Raw genomic sequence first — 24,462 nt, 5'->3', positions numbered from 1 at the left:
TCACTCCACGCATGTGCTCCTTCTCACTCTCCGCGGACATGCTCCTCTCTCCCTCTCTCTCTCCCCGTGCGCACACACTCTCTCTCCGTCCCCGTGCACGCACTGTCCCTCCATCTCTCTCCCCCCGCGCGCGTTCCTCTCTCTCTCTCTCTCTCTCTCTCCCTGTGCGTGCAATCCTTCTTTCTCTGTCTCCCTGCCCAGACGCATGCTCTCGCTCTCTCTCCCCCCCCACACACCTTCTCTCTCTCTCCATGTGCTTTTTCTCTCTCTCTCTTTCCATGTGCTTTCTCTGTCCCCAGGCACTGCCTCTTTCTCTCTCCTCACATGCTATTTATCTCTCTCTCTCTCCAAGCACTTGCTCCCTCTCTTTCCCCAAGCACTTTCTCTGTCTCTCTCCATGCGCTGCCTCTTTCTGTCCCCCCATGGGCTATTTTTCTCTCTCACCCCCACCTCATGCTGTCTCTATCTATGTCTCTACATACTTTCTCTCTCTCCCCAAATGCACTTTTTCTCTCTCTTTCTCTCTCTCCCTCCCCCTACACACTTTCTCTCTCTCCATGTGCTTTCTCTCTCTCTTTCCATGCGCTTTCTCCCCACATGCTATTTTGCTCTCTCTCTCTCTCTCTCTCCCCAAGCACTTTCTCTGTCTCTCCCCATGCGCTGCATCTCTCTGTCCCCCCATGGACTATTTTTGTCTCTCTCTTCCCCCCCACCCCCCCCCCCCCCCACCCCCTCCTCGCGCTGTCTCTAGCTCCCTACATACTTTTTCTCTCTCACCAAATGCACTTTTTTTCCCTCTCTCTCCCTCCTCCCACACACTTTCTCTCTCTCTCTCTCTACCCTCCGCTCCCCATCCCCCCCACACACACTTTCTCTGTAGTCTGGCAGTGGTGGGGCCAGGGGGAATAATTCACATTGTATTTCATAAGAAAGGCTTTCTGCTGAATTATGTGGGACTTGCCAGGTCATTCTGCCGCCAATAAATTCACTGTTGGCTCATTCAAGGTAAATTCCAGGCTGCGTACACGAATGTACTCCTCTGATATTCAGTTCGTTGCTTATAATTTATATCCTTATCACTTCATCTCCACTGTCCAAGACCAGTTTCAAACCTACTGAAGCAGCCATGAACAGCCTCAGGGAGATTGTTGTTGACCTTTCATTACCACATTGTGATGTCATGTAAATTGCTGCTGATTCCAGTTAATGTGGAAAGCTGACAGATGTGTGAGTGTTGTGTTATCTTATTCCTCCACCGTTTTTTTTTGTCTCTTGCACCCTGTTTTGAGCTACTCATTATAGTGCATGGGGTGATGGTATATAAGTTGCATCTCTGTTCAGGTTTTATGCCCTCTTGCAGAATCTATCCTATTCTGCTGGAAAATGATTTCTCGATTTAATGCAAAGAATCTTAACTTCACAGTTTGGACTATTACATTCTTCATGGATTGGTTTGAGGAAGCAAGGCGTATACTATTTTAAAAATTAACTACTATAATTAACATACTCACTCACTCACGACCATTGCTTCTTCCTCCCCCTCCTCTCTCCCTCCCCCAATTAAGGATTAACTGTTCTTCATAGATTTGAGTATCCCCCTGCTCCCCCAATGAAAGATTTACTCACAATCTTGCTGAAGGCAATCGATTACAACAAGATCAGACCCACTCATGACCTAAGCATTGTTACAAAGCTCAAGCACCTAATGAGCGAGGCAACTGATTTTAAAAAAAGAGGCAGAATGTGAAAAATAGCGCAAGAAATACCACAAAAGCTTATTTCATTGAGTGGAGAGCCTGTTGGGCAACATTTTAAAACAATCAGGTTTTGTGGTGGAAAAGAGGCAGCTAGTAGCAAATCGGGGTTCATTCATTTATTAGTTTTGCAACCAAAAAAGACGAAAAATCCCTTGCTCAAACTTTTGCTAGAATCTATCCAAAGGAAATACATTTTCAGTTGCATTTTGTCTGGAATGAACTGAAGCAGGATTTTTTTTTTAAATGAGATGGAAGGTGGCAATACATCACTGACTAGGTCAAGCTGACCCACCACTCAGGATCTGGAAAGAAGTCTTGAGGAACCATCGTGACTTGAAAAAGAGGACCGTGCTAAGGTGAGAATATACAGATGAAAGACACATATGGAGGATGAAGTCTTGAGATGTTAAATCTTTAAAATGCTGTACTTACACAGAGATATGTAGATGAATAATTTGTATGGGAATGAAGTTAAAGGCAGAAGTTATTCATAAATGCAAGAAACACTGTACACACATGGACAAGAAGGTGGCAGCAAGGGAGTTCGTCCAAGCTAAACAGCAGATTGATGCAAATGACATTACACATAATGCTTACAGAGAAATGTATTGCAAGAAGGAATTTTCATGACTTAAAATCATCCACTTTTAAATTACACTGCTCTTTTGTCCTGTACAAGTCTTTAAACACGGGTCAGGAATTGGAATAGATGGTGATTCCTTTATCTCTACACAAACAGTGAATTAATGGGGAGGGTGGCTCTTGACGATTTTGGGCCTGAATAGGTTAGAGGACCTCTGGTATATGATACACAAGTAATGTATTCTATGATTTGCATCTTGTTGCATCAATGTGCCCTTGCACACTAATTGTACACCACTGCTCAACTTGTCTTTGGGAATTGTAGTATCAGATAAGTTTGTCTGTGTACTCAATCTAGCCTATCTTCTGTCTTCACAGAGCAAAGAGAACCCAGTGTTCAGAAGAGCAGTTGCCGAGAGCACCGACCATCACTACATGCACTAATCTAATCTTGCATTAAACGTCAGCCCAGATACAGCCATTTATCCACAGATGTACAATGATGGGGATGAAGAGCAAATAAAAGCACAGAGTACTGGTATTGAAGGATTAACAGAAGGGCATGGACCCCCAATAATCAGCTGCTCCTCCAGCATTGCCTCCAGGCACAGATCTTAATGGGGTCTGTTTCCCCAGAATTTTTTTTACCACAACCTGGACAGCTTTTTAGAGCAGGTTTTAAAAAATAGAATTAAAATTCTCAAACTTCCATTGTGCGATTTGAACTCGTTCTCTCTGAATTACTAGTCTAGTAGCATAACCACTATGTTACTGTACTCATTAGCTAATAAGACTTCCCTGCACCTATCTCTCTTACTTCAGGGATTCTCCTGTCAACCACATTGCTGTGGGTCTGGAATCACATGCAGGCCAGACCAGGTAAGGACAGCAGATTTCCTTCCCTAAAGGACATTAGTGAACCAGATGGGTTTTTACAACCATTGTTGATTGCTGTAAAAACCCATCTGGTTCACTAATGTCCTTTAGGGAAGGAAGTCTGCCATCCTTACCTGGTCTGGCCTACATTTGATTCCTGACCCACAGCAATGTGGTTCACTCTTAAACGCCCTCTGAAATGGCCAAGCAAACCACTCAGTTCAAGGGCAGTTAGGGATGGGCAATAAATGTTGGCCTAGTCAGTGACGCCCATATCCCATGAAGGAATCAAAAAAAAAATCTCCTGCTGCTGGTGGCTTCTGCATAACATTGCCCTCCACATCTTCCATACCCTGCTGGCGCTCTTACTTTGAGTCAGTTTTGAGGACATTGTCCATGGCATATTGCGGATGCAATTTTGCATCTCCCTTTCTCCCACATTCCCTCCAGCACCCCATTACACCCTAACCATCTGAAGCACTGCTTAAGAGAGAAAGAACTTGCAATTATTAATAGTGTATTATCACGTTCTCAGGATGTTCCCACAGTGCTTTTACAACCAATGGATTAGTTTTTGAAATACAGTCACTGTTGTTATGAAGGTAAATGTTTTGCTCACTGTTCATCCATGTGTCTTGAATCTGATCCCTGCTAGTGTGCGAGGGACTGTGCAAAGGCATCATCAACCAAGGTTGCAGCAGGCAGTCCATAACTCACAAGGAGCCAGCCACCCATTCACCTTTCAGTTTCAAAGAACTGGGTCACATTTAATTGCCTCAGAATGAAGGTGAATGATATCCTATAACTTGTGGCAGCAAATCCTCGCTAAATCTGTAGTTGCCTTGTTTCTGCAGTTGCAGTAAAGTGTATGTATGTGGCTGTTTGATGAAAACAGGCATCCAGTTAACTCCTTAATGCCACATGGCATAGAGACTGATTCCTGTGATCTCCCCTACGGATGCCTGAAAGGACTCCGTGATACTAAAGTTGAGGGCAGTGGTGACCTCCACTGGTGCTTTGCAGGCCATTGATTGCTCCATGATGACCCAGATGGCATACCTTGGTCACAGGCTCCCTGCTGAGTCCAAACTTGTAAGACGGTTTTTCAAAAAAATGAGGGAGAGAGAAAACAGGGAACTACAGGCAAGTTAGTGTGACATCAGTCATTGGGAAAGTGCTGGAATCTATTATTAAGCAATTATTAACAATGCACTTACTATGCTTTTCTAAGATTACAGCAAGTCAACCTGGTTTTACAAAAGAGAAATCCTGTTTCACAAATTTATTAGAGCTTTTTTGAGGGTATAACTAGTAGGCTAGATAAAAAGGAACCAGTAGATGTTGTATACCTGGATTTCCAATAGGCATTTGATAAGGTGCCACACAAAAACTTAATACACAAGACAAGGGCTCCTGGAGTTGGGGGTGATACATTGACACGGATAGAGGATTGGTTAATGGGACAGGAAGCAGTGAGTAGGAATAAATGGGGCATTTTCAAGTTGGCAGGCTGTGACTAGTAGAGTTCCACAAGGATCAGCGCTGGGGCCTCAACGATTTGCAATCTATATTAATGACAGATGAAGAGACAGGGAGTAATGTATCTAAGTTTGCTGATGAAACAAAGCTAGGTAGGAATGTAAGCTGTGAGGAGGACACAAAGAGGCTGCAAAGAGATATAAACAGGATTAGGGAGTGGACAACAAGGTGGCAGATGGAGTATAGTGTGGGGAACTGAGGTTATTCACTTTAGTCATAAGAATAGCAAAGCAGAATATTTTTTATAGGTGTGAAACTTGTAAATTTTGATATACGAGTACACCCAAGTCTCCCTGAACAAGGAACACAAAAAGTTAACATGCAGGTACAGCAAGCAATCAGGAAAGCAAATGGCACGTTGACCTTTATTGAAAGGGGATTGGAGTACAAGAATAAAGAAATCTTGCTACAATTGTACAGGGCTTACAGGAATACTGCAGGAGTTCCTCAGGGTAGTGTCTGAGGCCCAACCATCTTCAGCTGCTTCATCAATGACCTTCCCTCCATCATAAGGTCAGAGTGGGGATGTTCGCTGATGATTGTGCAATGTTCAGCACCATTTGCGACTCTTTAGATACTGAAGTAGGCCATGTCCGCCTGCAGCAAGACCTGGATAACATTCAGGTTTGGGCTAATAAGTGGCAAGTAACATTCGCGCCACACAAGTAGCGGGCAATGACAATCTCAAACAAGAGAGAATGTAACCATCTCCCATTGATGTTCAATGGCATTACCATCGCTGAATCCCCCACTATCAACAATTTGGGGTTTACCATTGACCAGAAACTGAACTAGCCCTATCAAGTAAATACTGTGGCTACAAGAGCACGTCAGAGGCTGGGAATTTGGCAGCAATTAACTCACCCCCTGACTCCCCAATGCCATCTATAAGGCATAAGTCAAGGGCATGATGGAATACTCTCCACTTGCCTGAATGAGCGCAGCTCCAACAACACTGAAGAAACTCGACACCATACAGTACAAAGCAGCCCACTTGATTGGTACCCCATCCACCACCTTCAACGTTCACTTCCTCCACCACCAACGCACAGTGGCAGCAGTGTGTACCATCTACAAGATGCACTGCAGCAACTCACCAAGGCTCCTTAGACAGCACCTTCCAAACCTGCGACCTCTACCACCTAGAAGGATAAGGGCAGCAGATGCATGGGAACACCACCACCTGCAAGCTCCCCTCCAAACCACACACCAGCCTGATTTGGAACTGTATCACTGTTCCTTCACCATTGCTGGGTCAAAATCCTGGAACTCCCTTCCTAACAGCACTATGTGTGTACCTACGACCCAAGGACTGCAGCGGTTCAAGAAGGAAGCTCACCACCACCACCTTAAGGGCAATTAGGGATGGGCAATAAGTGCTGGCCTAGCCAGCGATGCCCACATACCATGAACGAATAAATAAATAAAACAAAAATACTGTGTGCAATTTTGGTCTCCATATTTAAGGATATACTTGCATTGGAGGCAGTAGAGCACAGGATTACTAGATTGGTCCTTGGCATGAGAGGGTTATCCTATAATGAGAGGCTGAGTAAATTTTGTCTATATTCTTTGGAGTTAAGAATGAGAGGTGATCTCACTGAAACATTCAAGATTATGAAGGGACTTGACAGGATAGATACTGAGACATTTTTTACCATCAAACATGGGTGCACAGTTTCAGGATAAGGGGCTGATCATTTAGGATTGAGATGTGGAGAAATTACTTCACTCAGAGGGTTGGAATGTTTGGAATTCTCTACACCAGAGGGTTGTGGATGCTTCATCATTGAATATATTTAAGACTGAGATAGACAGATTTTTGGTCTGTCAGGGAATCACGTGAGTAGGCTAGAAAGTGGAGTTAAGTCCAAGATCAGCCATGATCATATTGAATGGCAGAGCAGGCTTGACAGGGCATATGGTCTACTCCTGCTCAGATTATAGAGAGATTCAGCACTGAAACAGGCCCTTCGGCCCACCAAGTCTGTGCTGACCATCAACCACCATTTATACTAATCCAACATTAATCCCATATTCCCTACCATTCTCCTACCTACATTAAGGGCAATTTACAATGGCCAATTTACCTATCAACCTGCAAGTCTTTGGCAGTGGGAGGAAACCAGAGCCCCTTGGAGGAAACCAGAGGCCCCAGCAGAAACCCACACGGTCACAGGGAGAACTTGCAAACTCCACACAGGCAATGCTCAGAACTGAACCCGGGTCACTGGAGCTGTGAGGCTGCAGTGCTAACCACTGTGTCACTGCACTTCTTGGGTCTCGTAGACATCCAGGGGATGATGAGGTTAAGAACCTAAGAGCTGTGCCTGGTGCAGCAGATTTTCTTTCTGGGAGAGTTTGTTCTGCTGTTCTTGAACCTGCTATGCGCCCTGAGCTCAAGGAGCACCCTCCCCTCAGCTCCCACTGTACTACGAGGGACTCAGCAATGGCCATGCATCCATACTGAGGTTCAAACCTCAGGTATAGCCTGAGGTTTGCAGGTCAATTTTCATTTATTCCTTCCTCTCTGGTGCAATTCTCATGACTGAACCTTAACAAGACCTCAACAGTTCCTAGCAAGCATTTTCTTGAGGGCTAATTTCTATTGAAACATTTTTGACTGTGAGCAAGATTCCATGGCATTACTGCTTTCTTCTCGTCTTTTTCCCTTGTTTATTCATGTGGCTGTCCACTTTTTCCTTCTAAATGGCAGACTAAGGACAATACAGACCTTAAACCTTAACATGCCCTTGGCAAGGTGCGAGATGCTGGTCATCTGGAACAGAACATTTTCCACTTTTTGTACCCTGTGTTGTCATTAGTCACTCCCTGGTCAAGTGTAGAACAAGTCAGATGTAAGATAAATCTCTCCCTCTGCTTTACTCCAACATTGTACCTGCCAACCTCACAAACTCGCTCATGGCATCAAGATGTTTCTATTTCTCCCTAACCTATACTCGCTCCCTACCCTTCCCAACCAGCCAGGCTTGTGACATCTCATTGAAATTCTGGGTTAAGGTTGCCCTAGATCAGTTTACGCAGATTTCTTGCAGAGACTCTTGGCCCCATCGGAATGAGCTGGGTTGAAATCCAGCTTCCATGGGTGAAAGGACGATAATCTGACTGACCACTTCACTCATAATAGCGTATTGTAATGTTATTACACAGTTTGTGACAGTGAGCTGGAACAATAATCATCCAACTTTTGGCTAGTGAAAAGGCAGGTAACATTTTATTCTTGGATTTGGAATTTCATTCCCCATTTATAACACAGCATCACTCTCCAAGGCAGCAGCTTTGCATCATGCCTTGAAACTATGTAGCTACTGCCCACCATCGGAACAACCATTTTACTGTGGCTGCCATTCTGTGTAGGCCAGCAATGCAGTTTCAGTACTACAGCCCCTTCCTCAGCCAAGTTCCCCGGTGAAATCAGATGTGCCTTTACGAGAACGGTGGATATCTTTTTTTTCAGTTACTGTGAATGTGCAAGTCCAGTTAGGTGATCTTTCCAGCCAAACTCAGATTTATTCCAGAGTCTCCAGGAATTAAAGATTTAAGAATTAAAGATGTTAGCTTTTATTAGTAGGGGGATCGAGTTTTGGAGCCACAAGGTCATGCTGCAGCTGTACAAAACTCTGGTGAGATCGCACCTGGAGTATTGCGTGCAGTTCTGGTCACCGCATTATAGGAAGGATGTGGAAGCTATGGAAAGGGTGCAGAGGAGATTTACTAGGATGTTGCCTGGTATGGAGGGAAGGTCTTACGAGGAAAGGCTGAGGGACTTGAGGTTGTTTTCGTTGGAGAGAAGGAGGAAGAGAGGTGACTTAATAGAGACATATAAGATAATCAGAGGGTTAGATAGGGTGGATAGTGAGCGTCTTTTTCCTCGGATGATGATGGCAAGCACGAGGGGACATAGCTTCAAGTTGAGGGGTGATAGATATAGGACAGATGTGAGAGGTAGTTTCTTTACTCAGAGAGTAGTAAGGGCGTGGAACACCCTGCCTGTAGCAGTAGTAGATTCGTCAACTTTAAGGGCATTTAAGTGGTCATTGGATAGACATATGGATGAAAATGGAATAGTGTAGGTCAGATGGTTTCACAGGTCGGCGCAACATCGAGGGCCGAAGGGCCTGTACTGCGCTGTAATGTTCTAATTCTAATACTTCTAATACTCTAATTTCCAGGATACTGCTGTGAGCAAACTGGCAGAAAAACAAAATCATAGGGTCATTTTTAAAAAATTGTTTATTTTTCTATTTTCTTTGAAGAAATGTGTTTGTTAGTTCTAAAAATATTGGTGATGAGGGAAAAGAGGGGGCTTGAGTGACTGGCAGTCACAGTTATACAATCAGGTCATGAAGAATCTCTTCGCTTTTCAATTGGGGCAAGGCGGAGCACCATGGGGATGGGTGGGCTAGACAACCAATGGTGAGAGTATGAGGGCGGAGCAGTTGGTGGCAGGAGGGTCCTGCAATGAAGCCTACAGGAATTCATCATGGGCGGCACAGTGGCGCAGTGGTTAGCACCGCAGCCTCACAGCTCCAGGGACCCGGGTTCGATTCCGGGTACTGCCTGTGTGGAGTTTGCAAGTTCTCCCTGTGTCTGCGTGGGTTTTCTCCGGGTGCTCCGGTTTCCTCCCACAAGCCAAAAGACTTGCAGGTTGATAGGTAAATTGGCCATTATAAATTGTCACTAGTCTAGGTAGGTGGTAGGGAAATATAGGGACAGGTGGGGATGTTTGTTGGGAATATGGGATTAGTGTAGGATTAGTATGAATGGGTGGTTGATGTTCGGCACAGACACGGTGGGCCGAAGGGCCTGTTTCAGTGCTGTATCTCGAATCTAATAATCTAATCTAATCAGTTGGCAACTGTCCTTCCGGTATATCCACCTCGCAGTGTAAATGGGGAAATAGATTATACTGTGCAATATTGGAACTCCAGGTAATGAAAGCACATAAATGAATTTTGGTGGTCTCGATACAGTAGGAGTGAAAAGGAACCCACTCCAAGATCTCTGCACTCCTCCAATCCTGGCCTCTTGCACATCCCTGATTTTCATCGTCCCTCCCTCAGCACCCATGTCTTCAGTTGCTTCGGCCCCAAGCTCTCCCTCTCTCACTCCACAAAACCTACCTGTTTGATCAAGCATCTAGTTACCTGTCCCAATAGTTCCTTATGTTAGCTTGGTGTCAAATGTTGTTTACTAACCCTCCTCTGAAGCGCCTTGGAATGTTTTACTGCATTGGTTGACATCCTTCCATCTATGAAAGATGATGGACACGCAGCAAACAATCCATTTAGGTGGGGTGTCTTCTCTTGGTGCATCTTTGCTGATGGCTGTGAAGGCCAATCCTTGAGAGGCAGGTTCTGCCACAAGTGCTACATGTGAAGCTGCCAAGTGATGCTGCAAGTTATTGTTTTTGACGTTGACGCCTGTTGCCAAGCAACTGGTCGTCGTGGTAGTGCACACAAGTCCACAGGATGTGTTGCCATTTCCCTCTTTCGCCAGCTAGTGACACCCAAGTGCGATAGTCGACATTTAGGGGCTTCCCATCACACTCACAAGCATCCTTGAAGCGGAGCTTTGGACACCCCACTGGTCGTCTGGCCCCGGCTACCTCACCATACATTACAGGCGTTATATCAATCAGTGAAAGGTATTGTTGTTGAGTGGGTTTGGCACATTAAGAATTTTGCTTGGGTCTGGCGCATATTTATCTGGAGCCAGTTAGACTGCTTGATGCAGAGACTGGATGCAAAAACAGAAAATTACTCCATTTCCCAGGGGCAGTTGTCACCTACCTTTTTTTAATGAGTGCAGTAGTTCAATCAAATAGAAAAAATGTAATAAATAGTCTGTTGCATCTCCAAGCAATGCAGCACTGAGCTTCAGATCTCATGTCCCAAGGCAGTCTGGCTTAAACTTGCTTACCTTCACTAGCTAAGAATACCACAGATGAGACTGTTACACCCTTTTGTCTGCAGGAAGACTTGGAGAAAAATGTACCTGCAATTTTTTTTGGTCCGTGCACAGCATTGTTGGAGACACCATATCCAGCACTTCAACTAAACCTTGTATTTGTGCAAAGATTACATGCTGAGGCAGTATCTACTCAGGCAGCTACAACAATTATATTGGTTTAAAAATGAATTCCCCCCACCCCCAAGGCTTCCACACGAACCCAACATGTAATAAAGGGAGACTTGTAGTTCTATCCCTTTTACATAGACTACCTTTGGAGAATAGCTGGAATATATGTATATTTAAAATTTAAATCTCCTGCAGTTGCTTAGTTGTTAAAGGCAGCATGTAACTGGGATGTACAGATCAGAAGACATTGGGTTTGATTGCCAGCTAGTGCTGGGTTAGCTGTTCTCTGCTGGTGGTACTCTTGAGTTGGGAGAGCAGAATTGGGCAAGAATTGTGCCTTCTCGCTCACTACCCAGTGAAAAGTGAGAGTGCTTGTTTCTGATGCCCCCTGTGGCTGAACAGCCTAACATTCACTGTCCCGCCTCCTGCATGAAGAAAGTCACTTGGGCAAGCATGTGATCAGTGCCCATGAAGGTGTCGATGCCTTCAGGAGATGAGATTGCAGTGAAAGACTCCCCCCCCCCAACCCCCACTCATCCCACTCCCCCACCTACAAAAGATAGTTTTAAATGCTTATCACCTGATTAGCAATGAATTGGTAATAACATAAGAAATAGGACACGGAATAAGCCATAGAGCCTTGAGCCTGCTCCACCGTTCAAAAAGATAATGGTTGATCTTCTATCTGAACAGTACTTTCCTGCCATATCCCCATGTCCTTGTGGTAACAAAGATGGTGTAACACAATGCTAGAATTGCAATACAGTAGTGTATCTAAAACAAAGTGATGCATTGGCGGAACAAATAGTCAGTCCCTGGCTGGAGGCTGACCAATTGCATACAGTATTGCAGAAGAGGCCAGTGTGACCGCTTGATTGTACTGACGCGAGGTCAAGGCCTGGGTGCCAAAAAGCTTCCTATATTTTGCTCTGCCTTGCCAATTATACTCCAGATTGCTCCCAGCTTCACTCTCCCACGATATCCGTGAGGGCTTTGACTTTGAAAACGGCTGGGTTGGCTGCCCGAATTACTGGCGCAAAACAGAATGGTTCCCTGGACTAAAGTATTTTCGCAGGTGGGTTGAGGCTGTAACCCGGGGTTGCCAACCCTCTAGTATTGCCCTGGAGTCTCCTGGAATTAAAGATTCATTCCCCAAACACTACTGCGAGCAACTCCGCAAGAAAGATCATAAGGTCAATAAAGAATATTGTGCGTTTTGTTTATTCATTCATTTTCTTTAAACACTTATTAAAATATGGGGAGAGGGTGGGGAAAGGAAAGGCTGTTTGGCAGGTCGGGGTGGTTGGAGGCAGGAGGTTAGTGATAAAACCTCCAGGGATACGTCCAACCTGAATTGGCATCGCTAACTGTAACCTCTAGTTTGTGCATGTGACCCTCGCTCGTGAAAAGTCTGAGAGGGCTGCCGGAGCAAGGCGTGGTGGCCCCTGGCATTGAGTGCAGCACGAGATGGATTATTGTCTTTCTGATTGTCAGGTCTTGACTTGATTCACCACCCCCCCCCCCCCCCCCGCCCAGTTCCAATGAAAGGTTCAGCGAGCAGGCTGATTCCATGGAGAGATCCTCCTTGCAGCACACCCTGTTGCTGTGCGGTACCGACATGCCCTGGGATGGGGTGGTGGGGGAGGCAGATTGGAAGAAAAAACAATTGTAACTAAGGGGAGATAAACATTTAACAATATTCTGAGGGACTTTTTAAGAATGGCTCCTTTTAACAAAAACGAATGGGTACTAAGTAAGAAGTACCTTTTTTTTGTTGAAAGTGTTTCCTTAAACTGGGACTGCTGGTTATGTTAACAAAGGACTGGGCCTCAAGGAGTTACTAACTGAACTGAACTGGGAGGGTGCAGTACTGCACTCTCTCTCTCTCAGCTTCAGCAACTTCTCCATGTCGGTTATCTGATGATGTCATCGGCACTAACTGAGCAAAAATATTAAGGCACACGTGCACGCAGACAAAGGAGAAGGGGAAAAAAGGTCCTTTTTCTTTACTGCTGTTTTCCTTCAGAATTTCTTCCTTTCTCTCATTCTTTTGGAGGGTCTCACTGGTCTAATGAGTGCCAGCAGCCCTCCACTACTAGGCCCTACTATGAACATAGGAAATTGATAGGCACAAATGAGCAGCTGGTCTATTAAGCCTGCCCCACACCTCAAGATAGATGGAGAATCTAGACTAGTCCCACACCCGTTCAATGCTCTCCCACAACCACGTCATCTCCTAGGAGAGACAAAAACAAAGCCCCAGGGTGAATAAGGGAAAAGTACTCAGGGAATTTCCTCTCTGATCCCCTCAGGCTTTTCAAACCAGTCTAGGAGAGCACATGAACAAAGTGAGATCTCTGAAGATGGCCATTCTTCATGTGTAAATCTAGACAGTGAGTTTCGTAGTAACTAGAATTTTTACAGCACAGATGGAGGTCTATCAGCCTGGGGTGCCAGTTCTCTGAAGGAGCTAGTCCCATTTGCCTGCTCTTTCCAATACCTTTTTTAAATTCATCTACATTTCCTACATTACAACACTGACTACACTTCAAAGATATTTCATTGGCTGTAAAGCACTTTGAGACGTCTGGTGGTCGCGATATAAATGCAAGTCTTTGTTTTCATCTCTTTCAAATATTTATCCACTTCTCTTTGAAAGAAGCTGGTCTGGATTTGGCTTCCACTGTTCTGCTGTCCTAGCAATTCTCTGTGTTCAAAAAAAAAATCATCTTACCTCTATGTTTATTCCCATGGAAATGGTCTTAAATTTTACCCCTTACCAATTCACTGATTGTAAATAGTATTTCCTGATTTACCAGATCAATCCCCCTTTATAATTCTGTGCACTTGCCAGATCTCTTGCACCTCTCACTTGTTATGAATAAAACTTGGTTTTTTCAAGTCCCTCCTTTATAATATTAAGCCTCTCGTCCCCGGTATTATCTTAGTAGATCTCTTCAGTGCCCTTTCCAGGGCCATAACATTCTACCAAATGCCCAGAACTGGACATAATATTCTAACTGTAACCTGACAAATGATTTGTAGAGGTTCAACATTACATTTTTGCACTAAATATTTTTTTTTAAAATATGCTAGGATCCCATATGCTTTTGATTTTTAAAATGGGTCCTGATAATGAAGCTAACTCTTTAAGTGGGGGGAGCTGACAGAGATTTGCTGTTTTGAGTCATCTGAAAAGGCAGAAATAAATTTAGAGTTGCTGGCCACAGCAAACTGGATCGGTGCCTTCTGTCTGGGGGCCCAGAGTAACAGCTTGTTGTAACAGTGGCAGCCAGGCCAGAGTGTTCTTTTTTTGATTTTGGTGATAGGGCTGGTTTATGTGGTCATTCTGACCTTTTACACTATCAACTTCTGCTGTCAGTCAAACCCATGAATGCAGATGGTGTAAATCATAGCCTGGCAGTGGGCATTGAGAGCTCCTACACAGATGATGCAGTGAGCACATTGGCATTTATGACAGCCGATGCCTTAATTAGTGGCAATAAGAATTGTACGTGTACTTGGCCTTTGTACATGATTCTCATCATTTTCCACAAAGCAACTAGGTACTCTTGTTCTATGTGGGCATCCTATATTGTCTCTTTACATGGAATCCCTTTTTCCACATGTCTTATTTGCAAATTTTTAATCTTTACCTGATGCTCTCTAGTTCAGCATCACTGGCCATACCTGTAAATGAACCCCCTATCTCCATGATTCAGACGTACACTTTTGCTGCCCAATATCTAGTTAAACAGCCTGATGCAGGGGAGGGGCCAGTAATAGTAAAGATCACTCTGTACTGGGTGCTGTGATCTCTCATGCAACGCCTCATATGTTTCTTGTTACACTGAAAATGTGAACTGATGAGCATTCTAGTGAGACCAGGTCAATTGTGAACCAACAAACTGGTTTATTTTTCATGTAGTATATGAAAAAAATAAATTTCTTCATGTAGAATATGAACGAATAGAACACAGTTTTCAGTGATATTGAATCATTTTATCATAATAAGGAAAATAACATTGACTCTCCTCGTCGGATATTTTGGAACTGTCTGGCAATGTCCTTGACATGCATGTGTTGATGATTGGCTTGCCAAGCTACCAATTAAAGCGGCCACTTTGAACGAGAAAACCTCTTGTATGGGAGCCATGACGGCTGCATTGTCTGTTTAGCTAAGACACCTGCTGGTAACTCTGGGCATCAATTCAGCATTGCAGGTGCACATACCTTTGAAATATTGGATTTTTCCTATTGTCTCAAACAAATCTGATATGCGGGTGACACGATTCTGACCCAACCAGCATTCCAGCTAATTTGCCTTAAACAACTTCCCAGATAATTTGTGTAATTCTGGGAATTAACCCATTTTGAAACAAATTCAACTTCATAACAACAGCATAGTACAAAATCCTTTTCAGGCCAAATAGGTAAATTTTAAAATTTGACTGTTCTTAGTTTCCTCTTTTAAAAGGTGCCAACTCTTCGACCAGTGAGCACATTATTTGTTTGTTTATGCTAGTGCCAGCCTAAGACGTATTATTCTGTCTTTGATCATCTCAGCAAAACTTAGATGGAGGGGAAAGTAATGGAATATTGGCTGGAAAGATGACAGACCATTTTTCAGTACTTAGCGCTAGCTCTACAAAACAATAGCGACTTAACATTTATATAACGTAATAAAACACTCCAAGATGCAATGCTTAATGTAGTTAAAAACTGATAATCAGCATTAATGAAAAGTGAATGAAAGTCCTTTTTTCCTTTGGTTATTTAGGACACTAATGAATGCATACAGCATTCAACAGCCACATCATGACTAAATGAGTAATTTGCTTCGGGGCAAGCCTGGAGATAGGGAATTTAACAAAGGAGAAGATTATGAACTATCACCACAGAAGTTAACAAAATTAAAATAGTGTAACTTTGCAATGTTTGGCTGCCATTAGTGGGTGCATAGCAAGGGAGAAGAACAAAGAACAAAGAAAATTACAGCACAGGAACAGGCCCTTCGGCCCTCCAAGCCTGCGCCGATCCAGATCCTCTATCTAAACATGTCGCCTATTTTCTAAGGGTCTGTATCTCTTTGCTTCCTGCCCATTCATGTATCTGTCTAGATACATCTTAAAAGACGCTATCGTGCCCGCGTCTACCACCTCCGCTGGCAACGCGTTCCAGGCACCCACCACCTCTGCGTAAAGAACTTTCCACGCATATCCCCCCTAAACTTTTCCCCTCTCACTTTGAACTCGTGACCCCTAGTAATTGAATCCCCCACTCTGGGAAAAAGCTTCTTGCTACACACCCTGTCTATACCTCTCATGATTTTGTACACCTCAATCAGGTCCCCCCTCAACCTCCATCTTTCTAATGAAAATAATCCTAATCCTAATCTGGTCTTGGAGCACAGCACGTGAACGAAGCACACAGCTCTCAGCAACTGTGTTGCAATGAACTCAGCCAACAATGCATGGAGAGGTTCAGGTGCACTGTGGCGACTGTGACTGAAGTATGCCATCTGGCCCCCGAGGACCCCCCGGACAGCCAACCATTAGCAGTGTACTGCCAATGCAGTGTATGTCATCCATGTCCTTAATTTTGTGCCATTAGTATCTTCCAGACATGTTGGGAGTCAATGCATCTGTTTGGCTTTTGGACATCTAACATTTCGTAGTCTTTTGTTCACCTTCATTCCTAAGGGCTGTCTAGTTTACCAGCTACCATCCTGATAGTTAAATGATACAGTAATTTAGAAGTTATTGACTAATCATATCAAGCAATATTTATCAATTAGTCTACAACAGACCCAGGTTTGACATGAGAAGAACCTCCATTGGTGGAGTGCTTTGGGAACCATAGGTCAAAAGTCACCAAAACCTGTTTTGCTTCCTTTTTGTGAATTTCTTTGTATTCTCATCCAGCTGTCACTTCCCATGTCATCCATGTGTCACGCCACTGAGTACTCCCCGCATTATCCATATGTAATGCTACATATACCCCCCACGTCCCACCCATCCTTCTGTGACGCCATTAAGTGCTCCCTATGTCCATGTGTCACGCCACTAAATGCTCACCTAGTTGACGGAGTAGCACCATTGGCTGGCAGCAAGGGTTTCGAAGGCCTGGATCTGCTACACAACTTTACAGGCTCTTCTGGGTGGCAGACGTCTCCTCCTCTGGAGACAAGGCACTTGTTGCTTTCAGGGCCATTGCCTGATGGCTCTTCTGCATTTATTATTTTCACACAGTCAACATTATGGACATTTTTCTTCACCCACTAGCATTTCATAAAAGTGTAATGCTGGCCGTGGGAAATTGCCACTCTATATTCACTGTGGCAAGCATCCAGCACTGCAGTTTCTAATTTTGTGCTCTGAAATTTGGGTTGTGTCTGGACTCTGAAAAGAGCATTTTGACCTCTGTCACTCTGAAAAAGTCTAAAGAAAAACTTGACGATGTCCCAAAGCACTTTGCAGGCAATTTGATGCATTTGAATTGCAGTCACGATGGTAGGAAAATGTGGCAGCCAATTTGTTCACTGCAAATGTGCTACTAATGAAGCAAGGATGACTTGGGTGAATGGCTACAGATCTATTACTGGGGGAGCAAATTGAGGTGATTAATGAATAACATTTAACGTGATTTAACTGATTTTTTCAATAGTGCATTGGTGTCAATATTCACACCAACTTTCCTTTTTTCCCCTCAGAAACAAAGGAACTATGTAAAAGACTTAATAAAGGATTCCATTGTTAAAATTAAGGCTCTTAACTACTGCTTCCTTTAATGTACAACTAACTTTTCTTTTTTGCTTCTGTCTTGCAGGTGGGGCCTTCCTTGAGCGGTTCTGGGTATCAGGCATTTGGTGAATCATCCCAGCTGAGAGACGCTCAAAACGACACGAGTTTAATGGAGAGAGGAGGACTCTGAGCGGGGATTTTGTGCTTTGTAGAGGTTAAGGACTTCTGCCCCACTTCCCTCTTCAGATAGCATTCCCATTCATCATGGCCAGCAAGAGGAAGTCTACCACTCCTTGTATGATACCAGCCAAAACCATGGACATGCATGATTCAGACATGGACGTTACCCTGGAATACAACGACAATGATAAATCCTCTCAGCAAGCATTTCCTGTTGAGGACCTGTCAGCTGGTGAAGAGGCGTTCAGTAACAATGATGTTGCAGAGCGTGGTGGATTTGAATGCAAGTACTGCAGTTACGTAAGTCAGGACTACCACGCATTTACTGTGCACATAGAATCGGAGCACTCTGACTCAAGCATGGACCAACTGTACGTCTGCGTAGAGTGTAACTTCAGCGCCAAGAGTCAGGAGTCCCTGACAGTGCACAACACCTTGAGCCACCCCAATGAGACCAACCTGAAAGTGAGCGTCATCAAAAAGAACAGCCAGACAGTTGTTGAGCAGAGCATTTCCGAGACCAAAAGCAATGACAGCAAAGAGAACGGGGAGGAGGCGGAAACTCAGTCAGAAATCTCCATCAGTAAAACGCCCATCATGAAGATGCTGAAGGCCAAGCCGGAAGGCAAGCGTATCACCGTCTCTCACGTGGGAAGGGAAGAGCCCAACGATGAGGCCGGGGTCGCCGATGAGGCTGTTAAAAAAACAGAGAGTGCGGACATGACTGAGGCTCTGTCAGCCAATGGGCTAACGAACCCTTCCCAAACCGTCAACGGAACAGCTGTCATGTCTGTGCCTGTCCTGCAGGCTGGTGTGACGCAGATAGTCCCTGTGATGCAACGGCCAGCAGCGAGCAACAGTGCCAGCCCCCTCCCCAAAGTCATGATCCCGTTGAGCAGCATCCCCTCGTACAATGCCGCCATGGACTCCAACAGCTTCCTCAACAACTCCTTCAATAAGTTTCCCTACCCGACGAAGGCGGAGCTATGCTGGCTGACTGTGGTGACCAAGTACCCGGAGGAGCAGCTCAAGATCTGGTTCACCGCACAGCGGCTAAAGCACGGCATCAGCTGGACTCCGGAGGAAATAGAGGACGCCCGCAAGAATATGTTCAGTACCATTATCCAGAGCGTGCCGCAGCAGACCATCACTGTGCTGCCCACCCAGATGACTGCCACCAATGGTGGGCAGCACGTTTTGCAGGCCAACTTTCCTTGCCAGCTGTTGACTCAGGGGGGCAATATTGTTGTCACCCAGCCAGGTGGGGTGGTGAAAGGAGCCACGATGACCGGCTCTCCCGTTGCTGTTAGCCTCGCCACAGTCTCCAAACAACAGAGCGCCTCGAAGTTTCAGGTGCAGAAGCTGGGGGGGTCCACGGTCAGCTCAAATTTAAAAATTTTAGCCGCCCCGTCTGTGGGCCAGCTGGGACCTGTGGTCACTTCCAGCCACCTTTCTTCGTCGAATCTAATTTCAGAGTTTGGAACCTACAAGTACAAGAAAACGAAAGAGCAGCTGGCCGCACTTAAACAGAGCTTCCTGCGAGCTCAATTTCCAGAGCATGAAGAGGTCGACCGGCTTGTGAGAGTAACGGGTTTGCAGGGCAAAGAGATTCGGAAATGGTTCAGCGACCGGCGGTACAACTACAAGAACCTAAAGTGCAACCAGTCCTTCGACGCGAGTAGCATCAACACAATCACCGTCGACATGGCCCCTGAGGAATCGCCCCCGCTGCCTTTGTCCATTCCCCACTCTTCGGCCTCCCACCAGCACCGCAGGCAGTGGCAAACCAGCTGTGACTTCACTCCGCCCAAGTTCAAAGGGAAGTCAGCCGAGCAGCTGAGTGTCCTGGAGCACAGCTACACTCAAAACCCCTTCCCGCGTGAGGAAGAGGTGGACAGATTACGGATCGAGACCAAAATGACCAGGCGGGAGATCGACCTCTGGTTTTCTGAGCGGAGGAAGGTTAAGTCGGATGAGCGGGCCTTAAATGTCCGACAGGAAGAATCAGACATCAAGGACGACGCCGATTCCGGGGAAGAGGAGGAGGACTCGGATGGTGAAGGGACGCCAAGCGACAGCAGTTCAGTGGACATGAAAAGAATTGCACTTCCTCAGGAGCGACTCAAGGTCAGCCCATTGAAAATCTGCCTGAAAGATGGCTCGAACCTGTGCATCCAGCCCAAAATCGTGCAGGCCAGCAAGCCACTAAACCTTAGCTCTGTCTCCTCAACCGCATTGCCAAACACTGTCAAGTACAAAGGTCAAAATAAGAAAACGGTTCACCAGCTTCACTTGATGAAGTTGCAGTTTATGCGGACACAATGGCCAACGGTTGAAGAGTATGATGAGCTTGCCATTAAATCACGGCTGCCCAGGACTGAGGTAGTTCGCTGGTTTGGTGATGCGCGATATGCTTTAAAAAATGGACAGCTGAAGTGGTACGATGATTATAAAAAAGGCATCTACGCCATACGCTCTGGCAGCAACAGCTTAATTACGGACATGCCGGTGGAGAATTACAGACTCAAACTAACGCCGCCCAAAAAGAGCGGGAAAATGGTCTTGTTCGAATACTATACCCAGCACCGGATGCTGCATGAAGAGGATCTAGACAGGCTGTGTGAGAAGTCTTGCATGAGCTACGAGCAGGTCAGAGACTGGTTTGCAGAGAAACAAACCGAGGATGCCATGTACATGTCCGACTTCAGCAACGAAGATCAGCAATCGACCAACGGAGAGAGCGACAAAATAGAAAAGGCCAAATGCGGTCAGCGCTTTGTAATGGAGGAAGTCTACTCTGATGTGACAGACAACAGCGATAACTGGGATATCCGGTCACGGGAGGGCCACGCAGAACTGAATGAGTTTGATGCTGAGAACATCTCTGGTGAGGCTTGAAGTGCAATGAGTATAGTGAAGTTAAACTGATTTAAGAGGTATTAAAGAAGTGTCTCACCATGATGTCTGCTGTCGGTCATGAAGCTGATAGTGTGGTTTAAAAGAAGAGAGAAATACTTTGAGAGACTGACCAGGCACAGTTAACGCTTTTGTCGTCAAAAACGTTCCCTTTGGGACTGGTTGGGACTTTAGTTAGAACATTAACCTTCCACATTTGGGTACAGGCACGGAATTCAGCAAGAGACCAATGAGATAGAAGTTTTCTTTCAGTTAGTTTTAAGGAACCTAACACACAACTGTGAACATGCCAGAGGTGATTGACAGCCTCAAGTAGACAGTAAAGCTAGCCTATTTAGGAAAAAAACAACTGTTTTCATTCTCGTGATGTGGGTCTTGCTGGCAAGACTGGCACTTATTGCCTGTCCCTAGTTGCCCTGAGAAGGTGGTGATACAACTGAATGGATTGATAGGTAAGTAGGAGTCAACCAAGTTGGTGTGGAACTGAAAAAAGACTTGCATTTATATAGTGCCTTTCAGAAAATCCCAAACACCTTACAGCCAATAAAATACTTTTGAAGTACAATCACTGTTGTAGAAAACTGTTGACAGCTACTTTGTGCACAGCAAGCTCCCACAAACAGGAAAATGATACTGACCAGATAATCTGTTTTTACTAATGTTGATTGAGGAATAAACATTGACCTGGACACCGGGAATAACTCCCTTGCTCTTCTTCCAAATAGCACCATTTACATCCACCTAAGAGAGCAGACGGGGCCTCAGTTTAATGTCTCATCCAAAAAACAGCACCTCTGTAAATGCAGCACTCCCTCAGTACTGCACTGAAGTGGCATCCTAGATTTCTGTACCCAAGTCTCTGGAGTGAGACTTGAACCCACAACCTTCTGACTGAGCGTGCTGTCAGTTGAGCCGGGCTGACACAGTGTGCCTGGAGTCATATGTGTGAGACCGGGTAAGGACGGAAGGTGTCCTTCCCTCAAGGACATGAGTGAACCAGTTTGGGTTTTATATGGCAATCTGACAAATTCAGGGTCACTTTTACTGATGCCGGCTTTATATTTACAGATCCAGATTTTTAAATCTAGATTCAAATTCTCAAACTGCCAAAGACTATATATACAGTGCTGCAGGGGAGAGGGCTAAAGCCAAAGTATGTACTTAGGCCAGCACATCAAACCTCACCTATGGAATGTCCATTTCCCTTAATTCAGCTAGGTGATCCCACCCTACACATAGAATCCTACAACACAGAAGGAGGCCATTTGGCCCATCATGTCTTTACCAGCTCTTTGAAAGAGCAATCCAATTGGTCTCACTCCCCTGCTCTTGCCCTGTAATCCTGCAAATTCCTCCTGTTTTTTAGTATATATCTGTGTTCCTTTTTGAAAGTTACTATTTAGTCTGCTTCCACCATCTTTTCAGACAATGCATTCCAGATCTTAAGTTATTATGATAATTGTTATGAACAAGTTGTTCAAACTTTCCTATCCAAGTTAATAGCTAGTAGAGAGGGCCAAGATGGCCATCAACAAATTCATAGTGATTCTCTTTTTCCATTCTGAGGACTCTTTTTATTGGACAGATAATCAAGAGCTTCTGTAGAAGACACACAGCTTAGCAGAGTGTAATGTCTGACATTCCACTCCCAGCTTGTCCAAGAAATCCATTCCCTTGCAAGGAGTTTCGGTATCTCAAAATCTCAGGGCGACTTTGGTTCTTTGCTTTCTCTCACTTTGATACACTGTTACGTTATGCATCGCTAGGTGTGGTGTTGTAGTGGTCATGATAGTGGACGAATAACACAAGGGCACATCAGACTTGATACATCTGCTAGTTTGTGGGCTGGCACCAGAGAAAATGGCCAAGAAAGATACTATATTGTTGTAAAAACCCATCTGGGTTCACTGATGTTCTTCAGGGAAGGGATCCTGCCACTGCCCCCACCTCCCCCCTCACTCAGCCATTACAAAGGACAAGGGCAGCAAGTGTTTGGGAGTGCCACTCTCTCCAATTTCTCCTCCAAGTCGCACACCATCCCAACTTGGATATATATGTCCTCCCCTTCATTGTCACTGGGTCATAATTCTGGAACTTCCTGCCCAACAGCATTTTGGGAGTGCCTTCACCACAAGGACTTTGGGGGTTCAAGAAGGAGGCCCACCACCACCTTCTGAAGGGTAACCGGGGGATGGGAATGACTTTCAGCCTTGCCAACAGTGTCCACAACCTGAGAATGAACAAAAAAGGAGAAAGACTTGCATTTATATATGGCCTGTCATGATCACCAGACGCCTCAAAGTGCTTTACAGCCAATGAAGTACTTTTGAAGTGTAGTCGCTGTTGTAAGAATTATCCATGACTTCAGTACCCACAATGTGGTTGACTTTGAAGTAGCAAGCCACTCAGTTGTAAAAACAATTTCTGTTTAAGAAGGCCTCACCACCTTCTAGGCCAGCTAAGGGATGGGCAATAAATGCCACCTTACCAGGAGTATCGCTATTCTGAAAAAAAAATGCAAAGGGATTAATCATCTATGTACGCATCTATGAGATCTACCCACAAAGTAAAAGCAAAATACTGCAGATGCTGGAAATCTGAAATAAAAACAGAAAGTGCTGGAAATACTCAGCAAATCAGGCAGCATCTGTGGAAAGAGAAGCAGAGTTATCGTTTCAGGCCTGTGGCCTTTCATCAGTTCTGCTTGACCTGCTGAGTATTTCCAGCACTTTCTGTTTCTGCCCATAAAGTGCTGACCCTAGATCGCAGTCATTTAATTAATAGTAGTTTTAAAATATATATATATAAAATTGTATCTTTAAAGACCATTTTTAGTTGCAGACAACTTTGTGAGTCTCGTGTCATCTCTATTTTCTGTTGTAAGCACGTGGACACACTGGATTGTGCAGCAGAATTGTGACAACTATCTCCCTCATCGTGCCTTGTTAAATATGATCACTGAGAACTGTGCTCTCATCATAGAATACGAATGTGACAGGAATTGTCCATATGGTTGCCAACTTTGGCTGGACATATTCCAGAGAGTGTCATCACATGACCTCCTCACCCAGGCCACGCCCACTCCCACCATTGATCACATCATGTCACATGGCCTTCCCAAGCCAATCACAAAGCAAACAGACTTGTCATTGCCCAATTGGATGATTATTGACTGTCCATTTTTTTTTTACAATAACCAAAGTTTTCAAAGAGTTAGAACTTTTTTTTATTGTCCCTATGATTTTTCCCCTGGGCTGTTCACAGCAATATCTAATATCCTGGATACTAGTCTTTCATTCCTGGAGACTTCAGCGGAATCTTGGAGGGTCAGTAACCCTAAGTGTCCATGCATCAGACTATGTCTGTGGAAATTTTTTTTAACTGATAGGAATTTAGCTTAACCCCGTAAACATTATGGCTGCACCAAAAAAAAACCCTGAGCTGTGATCATGTTAGCACTAAGCCATATAGACTCTCTGATTCAGTCTCTTAATTTCCGCTAAGTTAACTTGTTTCATATGAGATGATGGAAAATGGAAAATGCACTGTAGTTGGCCTCAGCATCTGTAGGCTGTGTGGGGGAAAAATAATCACTGGTTCTTGCTCTTGATTGCCATCCAGTGACCCATGCTGAGAAGTGCATGTATGTGAGCTTTGCGTTGGCCTAGTTGTCTGGGTTAGACTATACTTTGGCCCTACTCCCACCTTTGATGAGGCTCAGACATGAAGAAAGCCCAGTGGAGCTTGCAAATACTAAAATACCTTCT

The 24,462-nt window shown here is 44.8% G+C and overlaps 1 protein-coding gene across 6 annotated transcripts in view; it reads left to right on the top strand.

Moving 5' to 3' along the window:
- The window catches only part of zhx3b (zinc fingers and homeoboxes 3b), an 81,636-nt gene that overhangs the window by 48,307 nt on the left and 8,867 nt on the right, over positions 1-24,462 (top strand). For 2 of the 6 annotated variants that reach the window (XM_068048512.1, XM_068048511.1), the window contains exons 2-4: positions 2,006-2,113; positions 2,718-2,877; positions 17,685-20,666. In XM_068048512.1, coding sequence (XP_067904613.1) covers positions 17,864-20,666 — 2,803 coding nt within the window. In that variant the 5' untranslated portion in view covers positions 2,006-2,113; positions 2,718-2,877; positions 17,685-17,863. The other 4 variants (XM_068048513.1, XM_068048510.1, XM_068048514.1 and 1 more) reach the window with 3 other exon arrangements.

This window comes from Heterodontus francisci, chromosome 16 (assembly GCF_036365525.1).
Source record: "Heterodontus francisci isolate sHetFra1 chromosome 16, sHetFra1.hap1, whole genome shotgun sequence".
Taxonomy (NCBI): Eukaryota; Metazoa; Chordata; class Chondrichthyes; order Heterodontiformes; family Heterodontidae; genus Heterodontus; species Heterodontus francisci.
This window is presented reverse-complemented; position numbering and strand designations above follow the sequence as displayed.